The sequence below is a fragment of the Tamandua tetradactyla genome, chromosome 10 (genome assembly GCF_023851605.1).
Source record: "Tamandua tetradactyla isolate mTamTet1 chromosome 10, mTamTet1.pri, whole genome shotgun sequence".
Classification (NCBI taxonomy): Eukaryota; Metazoa; Chordata; class Mammalia; order Pilosa; family Myrmecophagidae; genus Tamandua; species Tamandua tetradactyla.
In genome coordinates, this window is record NC_135336.1 from 48,495,493 (window position 1) to 48,512,296 (window position 16,804).

Genomic DNA, 16,804 nt, shown 5'->3' on the forward strand with positions numbered 1-16,804 from the left:
TGAGTTTACATGCACCAAGAGCTAATCTCCCACAGTTCCTGAGTTTTTTGCAAATTTTCTTTAGCAAGAAGCGAGCATTTCATATATTATCTTTGATGTCCAAGGGCACTTCAACGGGAAGGACTTGTGTTTGGATGTTGCAGTTGATGCCATTAAAAACTCAGTGAAGAGCATCTGATGCCAACACAGCCATCTGAGCTAACCCAGTCTTCACCTGTTGCCTATGCCTCATAATCATGAGGAACCAACCAGTGAAAAGCAAAGTGAAACACAGGAAGCTTTACTGATTCAGAAGTGAATGTTTTCAAATGGATGGCTCATGCAGGCTGCCACTTGTCACAAATCCAACTTCTTCAGCTACTCATAGGTCACAAAGAAAGTGATATGCCAAGGACCAAGTCTCAATGAATTTGGCCAAAACCCTTTATATAGAGCAAAAAAAAGAAAAACTTCATTCTTTCATGTCTGTAACAAGCAGTCCAGGGTACCTGTGCAGCTGGGGCACCTGCCATCTAGAAAGATACTCTGTTTCATCATCTGTGTCCTCATCATGTCCATAGGATTCAAGGCCAGGGCTCCCACCAGACTATAGGTGATGCTTGAAAGGAAGTGGGTATGGACAGTATCTCCCACCAGGTGGGAGAGAATGAGATGCTTATTGGTGATATCATAGATGTCATCTCCACGACTACAATGATGGCAGCTCCCTGGGCAGTTAGGGACACCCCTTCCACAGCCCTGTCATTCTGTCCTAATGGTAAATGTGAATGAAATTCCCAGTAATTCCTCACTGGATGTTGCTATTTTGTGCTTGCATCTAGATTTTCAAAACATTAGCTGGATTGGCCATAGCTGAAGAGATGACTCTAGAGAGAATTCCACAGATGACATTAACAGTGGGGTTTCATACTCTCCCCGCTAGACAATGGCTTCAAGCTCTGCCTCATTTAGCATGGCAGGAGCAATTCCCGAATACAATCCTGTCAGTCCTTCTTCTCTGCCTATCTGCACTAATACCTGCAATATACCTCAATATCAAATTTCTTGGACTTTGCATCATTTGCCTGGCCTTGAATTTGGAGACATGTCTTGGTTAAATCAGTTGGAAATGTGCCACATTCTGCCGTGCTGGAGGCCAGCCCTCTGTATGCTGGCTGATTTATTGGCACCCCTTCTCCTCTGGTTTATTGAAACACAGCCTCCATCAGGGTTTTTTCCCACAGCGGCCCTGCAGCTCCTTCTCTCAGGGCTCCACTAAGGCGGGGGCCGGCAGCTGCGCAGGAGGTCATCAAGCCATTTTTTGATTAAGTTTGTTTCCCAAGTCACTTTACCTTCTGGTAACAGATGTTAAGGGATCACCAAATGAAGGCCACAGCTGACCTGTTTTTGTGTAGGTGACCTGGTTTTGTGTAGTGTTTTACATTTCGAAAGCATTTGTTAAAAATATATAGGTAAAGGGCGGGCCGCGGTGGCTCAGCGGGCAAAGTGCTTGCCTGCTATGCCGGAGGACCTCGGTTCGATTCCCGGCCCCAGCCCATGTAACAAAAAACGGAGAAACAGAATACAATAAAACAAGAAAATGTTTAAAAAAAAAAAAAAAAAAAAATATATATATATATATAGGTAAAAAAGAACATTTGGCAGAGACTGTATGGCCCTCATATATTTACTGTCTAGTCCCTTACAGAAAAAACTTTGCTGACTCTAGATTATATTGACTAGCCAACCAAAATAGTGCCAACCATTTAGCCATTCTGTATAATAATGAATTGGTGTCTGGAGGTTTATAAATTAGTCTTTCATGAAATCCTGCACTCTGGTATATGATCACCTGAACTAATATGAGAGACTCAGGCTGAAACAACTAGTGGGTCTTTATTCATTCCCTATCGCTGAAAAGTATATGATGAGTATTATGAACCAGGAAGCTTTCATAAAAGGGGTAGCACTTGAACTTGACCTTGTCAAATGGTTATCAGTAAGTAATAATTACAATACGGTGGATAATAGTTTCCCAAGTGGAAAGATTGACATGCCATTTTAATCTTACCTTGCTCATCTGTAATATAAAGGGAATAAATTAGATGGCTCTTGGGGTTCCTTCCAATTCTATGTCTCCACCTTCAGTATCAGACCAAGACTTCTGGATAGTATTGTTCATTAAAGACAAAGAACAACTTTATTTTAAGAAGTGTTATTTAAGGAAAGCTGAATTGTTTTTACTGTGAGGGTAGATAATAGGGTTGAGCAGAGCTTCCACCTGGCCTAAGTATGCCAAGATACTGATCCCCTCAGCCTTTGAGGCAGGTACTACCCCTGGGCCAGTTGCCTCAGGTTGAGAGCATATCTTCACTTCACTGCGTTACCCAAATATCACCGTGGGTGCCATGATTTGAAAGGTTGAGAAAGACTGGATTAGTGGGAGAGAGAAAATGTTTGAAGGTTGTTTTATGAAAGCCCATCGTACAATGAAAAGGGCTTAATTAGGTTAGGGGTTCTTAGTTTGAGGTCTGTGAACTCAGTCCATAATTTTATTTCACAATGTCCATCTCCTGATAATGTATTCCAATTTTTGCATCATATTAATATGAATAATAATAACAGCAGCAAAAACAGCAGTACATTTCAGGTACTTCTCTAAGTACTTTATATCTTAGTTCATCTAATCATCATAATTACTCTATGAGGGACTGGGATGAATGTTTTTTATTTGCTACTCTACTTCTCTATGCTCTAGAGGACTGGTATAAATGTCACTTGAGCTCTGGTTTCAGATTTGGATTGAGCAAATTGGTGACATCAATAAGAAATCAAAAGAGAGAAAAATGTCATGCCTCCTTTTCAAGCTGGAACAAGGCAAAGGAGCCTGAGAATGAGTGTCTTCTTAAATTTTATACTCTGGACCACTGCTTGCCTCAGCCTAGTCTTGGCCTTTGTGGTGGGTTGAGTCAACTCCCCCACAAACACATGTTCATCTCCCAACCTCTAGTTCTGTGGGTATGAACTCATTTGGAAATAGGATCCTTGAAGATGCTATTTGGATGAGGCAAATTGAATCATGGTGAGCTTTAATCCAATATGGCTGAAGTCCTTAGAAGCAGAGGAAATTGGGACACAATCAATTAATGGAAAGCAGAAGAGGAAACACAAGTAGGCTGACTTGTGGCAGAGAATTGCCAGAAAGCCATTATCAGAAAATTACAGACTAGGAGAAAGCATTGTCTGATAATACCCGATGTTGGGCATTTTCTTCCCAAACTGTGAGACAATAAATTCCTGTTATTTAAACCAGTCAGCTGTCTGCTAAGGGGATTAGACATATGACTCATGAGTCCAATCAACCATTTCAGAGGAAGTCAGGATTGGAGATTGCAAATTAGGATTGGAGATTCTTATGGAAATTATTTAAGGCTTTTGTGATCCTGGGATAGGTGAATGTATTTTGAATGTGAGAAGATCATATCTTTTTGGAGTACAGAGAGCAAAGCATTGTAGATTGAATCATGTCCCAAAGAAAGATATGTTCAAATCCTAACCCCTAGTCAATGGTGTGAACTCATTTGTAAATAAGACCTTCTAAGATCCTACCTGGATGAGGCTGAATTGAATCAGCATGGTCCTTAATCCAATGTGGCTGAATTCTCATAAGCCGAAGAAATTTGGACACAGTCAGTGGAAAGCAGAAGAGAAGACAGAAGATAACTGATTGCCATGTGATAGAGGATTACTGGAAAGCCATCACCAGAACACTACAGACTCCACACACAAAGCATGGCCTGCTGATAACTTGATATTGGACTTCTGTCCTCAAAAAGTGTGAGACAATAGACTCCTATTGTTAAAGCCAACCAGTGTGTGGTATTTATTCTAGCTGACCAGGCAAACTAAAACAGTCCTGATCCCTTTATTGAAGGCCACAGCTCCAATGTGGCAACACTTTCCATATATTTTGATTAAAAAGGTGGAAGAGTGGGAGGGTTAGTCTTTTGTATCCAGTTATTTAATCAGACTCAATCTAGGCATTGCTGTAAAGGTATTTTATAGATGTTGCTAACATCTACAACCAGTTGACTTTAAGTAAAAGTGATTACCTTCAATAATGTGGTGGGCCTCATCCAATCTGCTAGAAGCCTTAAGAGCAAAGAACTGAAGTTTCCAGAAAATAGAAAAAAGATTTTGCTTCAAGATTACATCATCTACCTCTCTGAATTTCTAGCCTGCTGGCCTGTCCTATGACTTTCCCCAAACTTGCCGGTGCTTACAATCTCATGAGCTAATTTTTTAAAATAAATTTCTTTAGGTGGGCTAGTATCTTTAAGAACATCAACCAGTTCCATCCCCTTATCCCATATTGTCAACACCCCTTTTCAACATGAAGAAAGTTAGAATGGGCATAACCCAAAATTCCCTAAAGATTGGGAGAAGGATCAAAAAAAGAGGAGTTATAACAGAGATGTTAGAATTTAACAAATGAATCTTATTAATGAATCATTATATTGATATTTATTTTTAGTCTCCAGTGTCTTGGAGCAGCTAGAAGGAAAAATCTGAAATTGTGGAACTGTAACCCATACCAAACTTTGAAATCTATTCTATCTGTTCTGTAGCCACTTGTTAAAATGTACTTTGAAATTTATTACTTTTTTGCATATGTATTTCACATTGAAATATAAATAAATAAGTCTCTTTATATGTGTATTCAAGTATATATGTATGTATATACATGTTTATCTGTATAAATGTATGTATAAACATATATATCTGTATATATAAAATAATATGCAATTTATATACATCTAGTAGATACATAAATCCGATTGATTGTTTCTCTGAAGAATGCTGGCCAATATACCAATATATCCTCTGGTCTGGCCGAAGTAGCTCCTTGCCCTAGCTGAAGGAGAGCAGCTTCCTATTACCTGGTAGCCTCAGCCAGTTTGTCTCACAAGATCATGCTAGTATCCCCTTAGGTTCTTGCCCCACCTTCCCTCATTGCTTCACCAAAGATTAGGGTTAGATCCCAGCATAACTCAAGTAGAAAGTACAATCTCTCCTACAAGAGAAATCTACTTACAAGAAAAGGTATAGATTAATATTTGTCAGTAGAAACTAAGAATTCCATAAAGTAATAAATACTGAGGATATATCAGACCAATGGTGTGTACAGAATATAAAGCTGGATATGTGAGAGGTTATTGATATCGGGGTACTCTCCTGTGGCTGATGGCTTAATGTCCTACAAGTCCTAACACACTTTTGGGATGGCAACTTGAGCTTGTACACAATGGTGATCTATTATGAACTACCTTGGCTGATTATTAAGGAAAGGATCAGGAGGCAGAGTGATGGATTTGTTAAGATGGATTATGTGAGATCAGGGAACCCATCCACTGACTGTATTTCCTGGGAGGGGCCTGGTGGACACTCCTTTCACCCTAGCAATAAGATTGCAGTAGTGAGAGGGTACTGACTTGAGAGGCTTAGTAGTGATTGTCCTCTGCAGGTTAGAGATGACAGTAGGAGATGCCATACTGTCTATTGGTCATGACAGAATTCAAGAATAACAGAGGTCAGATGGCAGCACTTAACCACTAGAGGCAAAATGGATATAATTACCAATTAGTTACCCTTCACATGTTACATGTTGGGGGCCTGTAGTGTTCCACAGACTATGATATTCCTAGGGGCAAGATAAATAGGAAGCTAATGAGTATACTGCTTATCTTATATAACAATAATAAAGAAATAAAAATAAAAAGCTAGTGCACGGAAGGCTTTTGCCAAATGGGAAAAGCATAATCTATTTGAAGGTATGAACCAGTGCACAAAAGCAGAGCCCATTAATTGAAAGGAATCTGGTTCCCATTGAGGAAGTTTCCTGCAACACCACAAATATACATAAGTATTCCCCCCAACCTCTTCCAAAGGGACTGCTATGTGTTGAATTGTGCCCCCCCATAAAACCTCTGTTGACATCCTAACTCCCAGTGCCTCTGAATGTGACCTTATTTGGAAATAGAGCAATCACAGATGGAATTAGTTAAGATGAGCCCAAACTGGATTAATGTGTGCCTTGATCCAATATGACTGATGTCCTTATTTAAGAAGAAGGAAATTCAGATACAGAAACATATACAAGAGAAGACAGTCACATGATGAAAAAGACAAATTAAAGTGCTTCAACTTCAAGCCAAGGATTGCCTACAAGCCACCAGTAACTAGAAGGAAGCAAGGAAGTATTCTCACCCACAGGTTTCAGATAAAGCATGGTCTTGCCAATACCTTGATTTCAGAATTCTAGGGTCCAGAATCATAAGACATCTATTTCTGTTTTTTTTTGGGGGGGTGGGGGGGGTGAGGGTGCATGGTCCAGGAATCTAACCCAGGTCTCCCACTTGAAAGGTGAACATTCTACCACTGAACCAAAAATTGTGTTGGTTTAAGCTGCAAGGTTTGTATTTTTTGTTGTGTTCTTAGGAAACTATTTCAGGGCCCTCTGATCATTTACCAGAGTAAGTGTACTCTGCTTTTTCAAGGACTGCTGTATAGACAGAGAAATGACATTGGTATCAAAGAATGCAAATTGCCACCATAACTCCTTGTTAGAATGGGGTAGACCAGGATTTGCTCAACTCTGTTGTATAGGAATCTCAAAGTGTCCCTCAACCCAAGTTGCCATTTCCCCAATCTCTGGGTGTTTTATTCAGATGGGTACATAAAGGTGCTGGTAGAACCATCAGATTAGTTCTCTGACCTATGGAGTAAAAACCATTAGGGTAGAAAGGGCCAAGTGGAAGTCCACACACTCCATGGCAAAGCTACTAACTCAGAAGCAATATCTTATCTTGGTGGAAGTTCAGAGAGTAATGCCAACCTAAAAGACTTAAAGTATGCAGGGGTTTCAGTTTGCAGTGGGATCCCTAGAGAGGTTAAGTAACTGATTCCATTACACAGCTAGTAAATGGAGGAGCTGAGATTTGTTCCCCACCATCTAATCCCACAGCCCTCTTCTAACCTTTTTTATTGGTAGCTCTGGTTTGGCAGAACAAATGACAAGGACAGCCTCGTCTTTGGCAAGGAAAGACAACTACTATAGGTAATTGGAGGACTGCAAATGTTCCATCAACTTTCTCAATTGTGTATCTCATTCCACGAATGAGGAGCAGATGTGAAAATTGCTGCCAGCCATTGACTTGTTAAATGGGAGCTGACTTGGCAATGCATTGAAAAAAATTAATTTTTAGGTCTTTGTGGTTTTAAGAAGGCATGTAAAATGTAGGTCTCCACTGGATTCATAAAGTTTAATTTAGAAGTGCTTCTATTCTAATAAAATTTATTTTTTCTTGTAGTAAGATAGTAAGGAAGAAACTCTGGAAAGGTTCTGGGTGCCTCAAAGGAAAATTTAATTAGATGTGTCTGTAACATACATGAGATGCTTCTGAATAACTTGTTAAAGTGGGATGTTATGCCCCACTTCTGATTTAAATTCCACTATATTTAACCCCAGGAATTAGTAATTTTTTTCTAATAAGAAAAATTAAAATCTATTTTAACACCGAAAAGAGCAACTTTTTTGAGATAAAATTTATCCTGGCACAAATAATGGTTTTTGAAATGGAAAGAAATAATCAGAAATTCTGTGCAACTCTCTACTAAAAGATAACCCTATATATTTTTTAGACATTTTTCTACATGATATGGAATGAGAATGAACATTTGCATTATTTAAAGGTCATAAGGACCATTAAGAAGAAAACCTTTTCTCAAAAAATAGTAAAACATTATTTGGACCCTGTGTTGACTCTGTATGTTTGGAATTCATTGTAATTCCACATGGACTCAGATGAAGTGACCCTTTGCTATATCTCTGGCAAAAGGATTTGTTAAATAAGTAAGGAAAGGAGGAAATTTTAGAACAATTTAATTTTTTGTGTGTGTCTGGAAATAGTACTATACACTTCAAGTCAGTCTTTTTTCTCTCTCTTATAGACCACACAGTCTCTCTTTAGGTTCGTGGCTCTGCTTTTCCTCTTCTTATCAAATGCATATCTGGATCGCTGGAACCTCCGTGCATCACATCAACAAGTCTATAATATAAACTAGTTATCATCCCCTTTCCCCTGCCTGGAATAGACTTGACTAGTGGACTACCCAGTTCTGTCAGTGGCACCACCCTTGCCTTGCAAGTATAGAATGGCATGAAGCCACTTTTGGGTCATAGCTTTCTTCTCTCATAAGGCCATTCTGGCATTATCTCCAAGTTCAGCTCAGTCCTTCAACTACTTCTCCATTTTTAAATTTCTTCTTCATTTCAGTTCTTAGCCTCTGACATAGTTCCGTTCTTTGCATTTCTGACACCTGAACCTATCTAATTCTCATTTGTACGGCTTGGTTCAGACCTTTCACAATCAAATCATCATCCTGTTCCTGTATTAAAAAGCTATTCTGGTTTCCTCAGTGGTCTTACTATTTATATATTTCCTTATCTTAAATCATCAAAATAATTTTTCTAAATTGCTTTTTTATACCACTTCCTTGCTTAAAGACCTACAAGTCTTATTGCATATTAGGCACAATATAAATGTTTCTTTCCTGTAAAGCCCTGCATCATTTGACTTTCCTTTAGTTAATAAATCTGTTCCCATTAATAGTCCTCAAATAGATCCTCTGATCTAGTTGGGCCATTTCCCTCACCTAGCCTTCTTCCTTCCCTCCACCCAGGATGAATGCACATAGTTTCCTTCCCCTCTGTCTATTAGAAGTGCAGAGGCAGAGAGACTATTCCTCTTGGGGTTACATCCCTTGTGCTCCCTCATGCTCCATCCATCCATCCAAATTCTACATTTCTCTAAAAATCATCTTCTCTCCAAAAACCTATCTGAAATTAAGTTTTCTCTACAGTGAACTTCTATATAATCTTGGAATCCCAGCTTATCTTGGAAGAAATTTAACTGTCATTCAGTCCAAGCTCACATCCAGTTTATGACGACTTTTGAAAGCCTTCTTGAGAGATTCATTCTTTTCACCAAACTGATACTGGACCAGTATGATGGGCTGAGGATGAAAAGATGGAAGACAAGGTGCCTGCTCTCAAGTAGCCTTCACTTGAATAGGGAAGACAGTTAAATAAAGGGATAGAAGGATGTACAAGGCAGAATGGAGGCATATAGGAGAAAGTGACCAAATCTGAGCAATAGGGAAGGTTTAAAGAGGAGGTAAACCTAGTTAAAGTTGGATCCTGAGGGTTGAGGTGGAGTTTAGTTTCCTCAGCAATCAGAGAAGGTATTCCCAATGAGCATATAGCACACAATGGTCTTTCTCTTTCTGAATTTCTGTAGCACATGTGCATTCGGTCAGCGTCACATCACCCTGCACTTGTTTGTGTATCACTTGGAAATCAATTTCCTGTTTGCAAAACTATTGGTATTCTCCAGACAGAAGGTAGATTCCTTAGGAAGAAGAAGAGACATGTATTCTTCTGCTTTTATAACTTTCACGTTGCTTAGTAGTATCAAGCACAACGTAGGGGCTGAGAATTCTACTTTTTTTTCTTTGTTTGTTTTAATATAAAGGGATATTATAGACCCATTTTAAATAAAATACATGATTTGATTTACTGTAGTCAGTTATAGTGATGACAGACGTGCTTTACTTGCTCAGAATTCTGAATTACAACCATTTATTCCTCCCTGGCACTTTTGTGACCAAAACTTCATGGCAACTAGATGACTGGCCCACGTCATGGTAAAGTCCTTGGACATGGAATGAAATAGAAATAATTGGCTTTATGGGAATGGAAGCTGTGGTCTTGAGCTTCCAGACTGATGATTTAAACAAGTGGATTAACCAGCCACAGATGGGTACTACGTACTTGCTTGTTGAGTGATTTGAACAATCCTGTTTATATTATTCTAGATGTGATAAGTTATGACCATTCTGGGCTTGATTATTCATCATGAAAACATTTTTTCCTTATCAGTGCAGCAATGCTTATTAAGACCATTACATTCTTGAAATAAGTCTGCTTCTGCTGTTTAGTTCTACTCACCATGGACTGCCCTATTTGGCTTAAGTGTGGCAGAGTGAAGTAGAATAAAGTATTTGGAGATTGGTTTCCTCTGGGAAAAGGTGGGTCTGTGGCAGTTTTTTCTTTTATAATGGATATGACAGAGGCAACTAATTGTCTCCTAATATCTGTTGTTATCTTCTTCCATATTAATAGAATTCCTGATTTTTAGGTGGGCATGTGGCTATCCAGAATAAATGTTTAATTTTTTACACTCCCTTGCAGCTTGTTGTGGCAATGTGGCTAAATTCAGAGCAATAGGATGTGGGAGGAAGCAACTTCTGGGCTAAGTCCTTAAAGCCACAGACAGTGTCCTCCCCTTCTTATCTTTTTTGTTTTCCTGCTGGCTCGGATGTGGCTTTGTTGGTAAATCATCCTGGACCATGGAGATGAGGGCAACAACCTGGGGGATGAAGAACAATAAGACAGAAGGAATCTGGGGCCCTGACTGGAACCACCAAATGGGCTCTGGACTGCTTATGATCAGAACCGTTATTCCAAAGCTAAATAATTTTCCTGTTTAAGCTACTGTTATTTGAGGTCTCTATTTGAGCAGCTAATTAATACAATGGGGGATAGACAAGTGATGAGGTTCAAACTGTCAGCTGAGTGATGTAAACAAGATGAGAAACATACTTTTAAAGATATATTTAATAAGACTTCTTTCAAATCAGTACAAAAATTTAAATACAAAAATGATTTGCTATTGACAAGTCTCAAATCTATCATGGAAACTCAAAAAAGTTACCAGTCCGTTCACCATTCATAGTATTCTGTAAAATATTTGAGAACAGTCACCTACTACAGACATTCTTCTCCCCTGTAGGATGTCATACTGCATTAAAACTCTGTATTTAAATAACATTAATGCCAGTTTAGTCCATTTTCACATGGAAAAGTTCTAGTTCATTTTGAATCAAACAGGATCACAGCACTACCCCTAGACTTTAGAACATATGGTTGATTCATCTGCTTTTACACTAATATGACAACATGATGTGCAAAACTCAAAAGGAAACATAGACACATAGATAATTATTTAAAACTCTTTTTTAAATTAAATGGAGTATTTCATTTAGCTCTGAGATTAGCACCATTGTAGAATACACAGTATCTGGCATAGATTTTGCTCCTCCCCATCTGCAAGTTAGAAGCATATGCCTGATAATATACATATACATATACATATACATATACATATACATATACATATACATATACATATACATAGGCAATTGAATAAAAACCAATAAATAAGTTGGAAGGTATTTTGAAAAGTTAAATTTGGTTTTAACTAAAGAGATGCATTTCTCTCCTGCTTCGTGGAAATTAAAAGCCCATACATGTACAGATAGATGCAACTTCACGAAGGAGCAGATCTGACTTGCTTCCAAGCTATTTCAATGCAGCTATTTGGCAGAAGGAGTCTGGTGGATCCATGTCGCCTCCACAGTCGTCGACACGAACCCAGCATCCTTGCTAAACATTTCAAGACCAATCCAAAGGCTATTTATTCTGCCACATAAGTGCTTTCTGCTTTGAAAATGAAGGTTGAAACATCCTTTTGTTGAGGAAAGTTTGCCATATAATTAGCAGTGAATTGAAAAGTCCTGTGGTAATGAACTCATTCTCTTTCACAGAAAATTGAGAAGACATGATGCACATATAGGGAAAAGACAAATATCAGGCCAAGAGGAGAATTTCCTGATGATGAAAATGATTCAGATTTGACACAGACACATTTCCATGTGTGCTTATACTGTGTTTGTGTTTTTTTCCCCCAAATTTTTCCTGTCCTCTCATCTGCTCACTCTCAATTTTGAGGAAAAGATGTATGATTCCACCAACATAACTCCACATTATTTTCCCCACTACTAATAGTGTCTACAGCAGGCTAATAGCAGACTTGAAATGGTTTCTTTCTGTTTTGACGTCAGATTAGAATGCCTGAAGCAGTTAGTATATGGCTAAGGAAAACCTGGAAAAATATTTATTTCTCCATTTCAAACTTGAGTTGGGCCTGACTCTTGATTTGTGCTAAGTATTGGGTGCCAGACAAAGCATGCCTTTTACATTCTGAGAACTCTCCTACAGGTTGTTTCCAGAAACAATTTCTTTCCTACAGTTTTAGTACCTACACCAGGAAGGAGTGCATCCATTTTAAAATTTTGAATTCAGACATTATTATTTCAAATAAAATTTTTTTTCTATATAATTCTGAAAATTTTTCCCCCAATAAGGAATGGTCTGGATTTTGGAAATTTACTTGGAACTTCAGATGACATGTTGATTATGCATATATGTTACAAAGGGAAATTCCTTCAAAATTCAAAAGCAACTGAAACATATTTCCTTTGTGGCTGAAACTTCATTGTAGTCATTTGTGTGTGTAGGCAAGGTGGAGGATTTTTATATGCATGTAAACACAATTGTTGACTGCTATTGATAATGAACCTTCCACAAAACTGAAGGGGGAAGGATTACTATTCTTTTTTTAATAATTTCCCAGTGTTTATATTAGTTGGGTCATAGTGGACATTACATGGAGGAAAGAAAAAAGAAGACGAAATCTCAAATTTAAAAAAAAAACCTTGAGCAGTAAATGAATTAATTATTGCTCATGTCTCCCTGTTGGTTTGTTTAGTGCCTATGGGGCACGGTCTTATGTCCCACAAATATGTCTCACCCAGTACCAGGCACAAAGAAGGTTCTGAATAAATACACAATGGTTGATGGTTTCACTTGTTCTTTTCCAGACACCAGCGACACCATTCTGAGTAAGACTGCGCTCTCTAAAAGATACAGCCTCAGGAGAGCAGCGTCCCTTGGACGAAAGTACTGCCATGATTCCCTCCCCTGCTTCCAATGGGGCTGAACTTCTCCCCCACCGTCCACAGCAAAGTATCTGCACAAGTACAGAAGAAATTATGCAGGTAAATACGGTGTGTAATTGCTATCACTGATGTTTTGTTAAGCCGTATTTATAAATATATTAAAGTAAACAATATGGGTGACTTTCATTAGCAACGATCGTTCATACTGAAATATTTTGACTGATCTGAGTAAGCAAGGTTATCATGGAAGCATATAACATACACCAGCTAATATGATTCCAGTGGGTACAACACAGGTGTCAGTACTTGGTACGTAAAATCTATGTCATCATTTTCAATTGCGAGCAGCTGTGCAGAGCATGACGTACATCTTAGTTTTTATTTGTACATGGTGGTCCAAATTTTCACTTAGATGTAATTTTCCAACTACTTAAATGTTTTGAAGCAAGTATATGTTTTTCATTTGGATGTTTTGATACATCATTTTCTTTTATTTAATCTCTCTCTCTCTCTCTTTTTTTTTTTTTTTTTACATGGGATACAATAAATATCCTGAAAAGGAGGAATGGACGTACTGCCCGGCATACAGCCCTGCAGCCTGTTCTGAGGGCATCTGGAGGAACACCCGGTCTCCCGGCCTGAGCAGCAGCACCGCACTCCCAGATGCCTGGTCCAGAAAGCCCTTTTTGTACTCGTCATACGTGTACATCATGGGCTCGTTGTTCTTGAACAGAGCAACCCACACGTTGCCCCCCTTGCAGTGAACGTGGTACGCAAAGTAGTAGACGCCAGGGACCTCACAGGTGAAGATGCCCGTCTGTGGATTGTAGTTCTGTCTGCCATTATAGAGCAGTTTGTCAAACTTCACTGGGGCCCCCACTGGTGGGAAAGGTGCTGTCAGCTCAGCAGTGAATGCAGGCATCTCATAGGCTGGCACTCCGTTCTTGCCTTTCTTAGCCCCATAGGCCTGGGGAGTTTTCACTCCATCAATTCCTAGCCCCATATCTGGCAGATACTCTCCATGGGGAGGTGGTGTAGGGGGCATCACAGCTGGGGGCCCTGGGGGCCCTGGAGGGCCTGGGGGCCCCGGAAGACCAGGCTGGCCTTGAGGACCAAGAGCACCAGGCTTCCCTGGAGGACCATGAAGTCCTGCTACTCCAGGCTTCCCTACTCCAGGGAACCCAGGGGGCCCTGGGAGGCCTGGTTCTCCTTTGGGGCCAGGAATTCCAGGTGGCCCAATGGGTCCACTAGGGCCTACAATTCCTGGGATGCCTGGGGGACCCTGTAAGCCCTGATCCCCTGGGATTCCTGGTTCCCCCTTGGGTCCAAGGAGGCCTGGAACTCCAGGGAGTCCAGGTAAACCTTTCTGCCCGGCTTCCCCCTTGGGCCCTATGGGACCTGGCAAACCCCTCATACCGGGGGGCCCTACTTCACCAAGGAAACCTGGCTTTCCTGGGAAGCCTTGAAGCCCTGGCTCACCCTTGGGACCTGGTGGCCCTTGTGGCCCTACAACCCCACCCTCTCCTTTGGGTCCAGGAAAACCAATAGCACCTGGAGGGCCCATAGGACCTGGGATTCCAGGCAGGCCTGGCTCTCCTGGGGGACCTGCCATTCCAGGGGCACCTGCTGGTCCTTTCTCTCCTCTCGGTCCAAGAGCTCCAGGAAGACCCCCCACACCCCGGTCACCTTTGGGTCCTGGGAAGCCAGGTTTCCCCATCCCTGGAAGGCCTGGGGGCCCTGGTAGTCCTGGGAGTCCTTGCTCTCCTTTGCCACCTGGAAATCCCGGCTGGCCAGGGATCCCGTCCTGGCCTGGTTTTCCAACTCCAGGCATCCCAGGAGGTCCTTGGACCCCAGGTACCCCAATAGGGCCCTGTGGCCCAGGTTCTCCTGGAGGCCCTGGTTTTCCCAGTGGGCCCTGGGGCCCAGGGAAGCCTGTCACTCCTGGTTTGCCCACTCCTGGAAGTCCGACAGGGCCAGGAGGACCATGCACCCCAGGAGGGCCCTTTAGGCCTGGCAAACCTGGCATCCCAAAGCCCTTATCTCCTTTAGGACCCTGAAGGCCTGGAGGTCCTGGTGGTCCTTTGGGTCCACGATCACCTTTTGCTCCTGGTTGTCCTGGTAGCCCTGGTCCACCTGGCTTCCCAATGCCAGGAAGTCCATGAGGCCCCGGAGGTCCTTGTGGTCCTGGGATCCCCATAGGCCCAATCTCTCCTTTGGGTCCAATTTCACCTTTTGCCCCTGGCATTCCCATGGCTCCTGGCTTTCCTGGCATTCCAGGCATGCCTGGCTTTCCAATTCCTGGATATCCTTGAGGCCCTGGTTTTCCTTTGATTCCAGGTATCCCATGGCCTGGCAAACCAGGGGGCCCTGGGGGTCCTCTTGGGCCAGGCTCTCCACGGGGACCTTGCTCCCCTCGTAAACTGGCTAATGGTATTTCTACTAGGAAAGAGGAGGGAGGGAGGGAGAGAAAAAGAGAGAAAGATACTGATTAGCCCTCATTTCAACTAAGTAATGGCATTTGTTATTTAGTACTAACACCTTTGCTCATCCAGAAGAATGAGTAGGAATGATGTACCCATCTTCCAAGACCGAATGTTATAAGCACTAAAAGGACAGTCAAGCTGATAATTTCTTTGACATATTTGAAGTATTATGAGAACTGACATCTAAAGCTGCTTTTATCAGTATTGGTTAAGTAAAAAAGCTAAATGCTTGTCCCTGGTGACGTGGGCGATGACTCCAAGGGATGAATCCAGAACTGGCACCATGGAATCAACAATTAAATCCTGGCCAAAAGTGGGAAAAGAAGTATAATTAATAAAGCATCAGTGGGAGAGAGAGTTCAAATAGAGTTGAGAGGCTACTCTGGAGGTTGCTCTTATGCAAGCTTTGGTTAGACCTTGTTACCTGTTATAACCTGCCAACCCCCAATCAGGGCCATTCCAGACAATCCTAAAGAATACCTAGGGCAATATATAAGATTCCACAAGGGTTCCATGCACTAGAGTAACTTTCCAGAAACCTACAACCTCTAGATGGGTCCCTGTTCCAGATAAGTCCTGAAACCTAGCCCAGCCTCTCCAGAACATCAGAACCCTAGATTAGTGAAAGACCCTTCCAACGTCAAAAATTTAGAATTGTCATAGCCCAAAAAACCCCAAGGAGAGGTATGGAAAGATCAAAGGTGATGGTGGAATTATACATAGAAGATAGAACTTAACAAATGAATATGAATGCTGAATCATTAAACTGATATCTCTTTTAGTCTCCAGTATTTTAGAGCAACTAGAAGTAAAAAACCTAAAATTGTGAAATTGTAACCCATGTCAAAGTCTGAAATATGTTCTACAACTAATTGTGGTGCAGTGCTTTGAAATTTATGGCTTTTTTGTATGTATTTTATTGTTCACAAAAAAGAAGGGGAAAAACGTCGATTGTGATGATAAAGTATTTAAGCCCTCTAGCCTCCTATATTCTGGAGCAGCTAGAAGGATAAATATGAGAGAGGATCGTATGGTAGCCCATGACAAACTCTGGGATCTGTCCTGTAACCACTTGTTGAAGAGTGCTTTGAAAACTATTGCTTTTTTACTTCTTTGCTTTGTATATATGTTATCCTATATAATAAAAATGTTAAAAAAAAAAAAAGCTAAATGCTGAAAGGTAATAAAGAAGCAGTTCTCCAATACAAAAGTTGGAGGTATTATGGTATGTTCACTATAGAGAATTTATAAATTTTAAAGTTTATAAAGAAAAATCAAAGTTGCCTATAATTCTACTACTCAGAGATTACCACTTCACATTTGTATGTATTTTCATCTTTTGTGATCTAGGTGAAAATGTGGATATTTTAACTGGTATTGGAATCATTCTCCATTTTATTTTTTCTACTTAATGCTTTTTT

The 16,804-nt window shown here is 40.6% G+C and overlaps 1 protein-coding gene and 1 pseudogene across 2 annotated transcripts in view; both read right to left on the reverse strand.

Moving 5' to 3' along the window:
* Window positions 1–336: 336 nt before the first annotated feature.
* On the reverse strand, window positions 337–12,838 carry LOC143647650 (kidney mitochondrial carrier protein 1 pseudogene; annotated as a pseudogene).
* The window catches only part of COL8A1 (collagen type VIII alpha 1 chain), a 155,156-nt gene continuing 149,051 nt past the window's right edge, over window positions 10,700–16,804 (reverse strand). The window contains exon 4 of one of the 2 annotated variants that reach the window (XM_077118609.1): window positions 10,700–15,339. In XM_077118609.1, the coding sequence (XP_076974724.1) occupies window positions 13,430–15,339 (1,910 nt within the window). In that variant the 3' untranslated portion in view covers window positions 10,700–13,429. The remainder of the gene's footprint in view (window positions 15,340–16,804) is intronic. The other variant, XM_077118610.1, reaches the window with a different exon arrangement.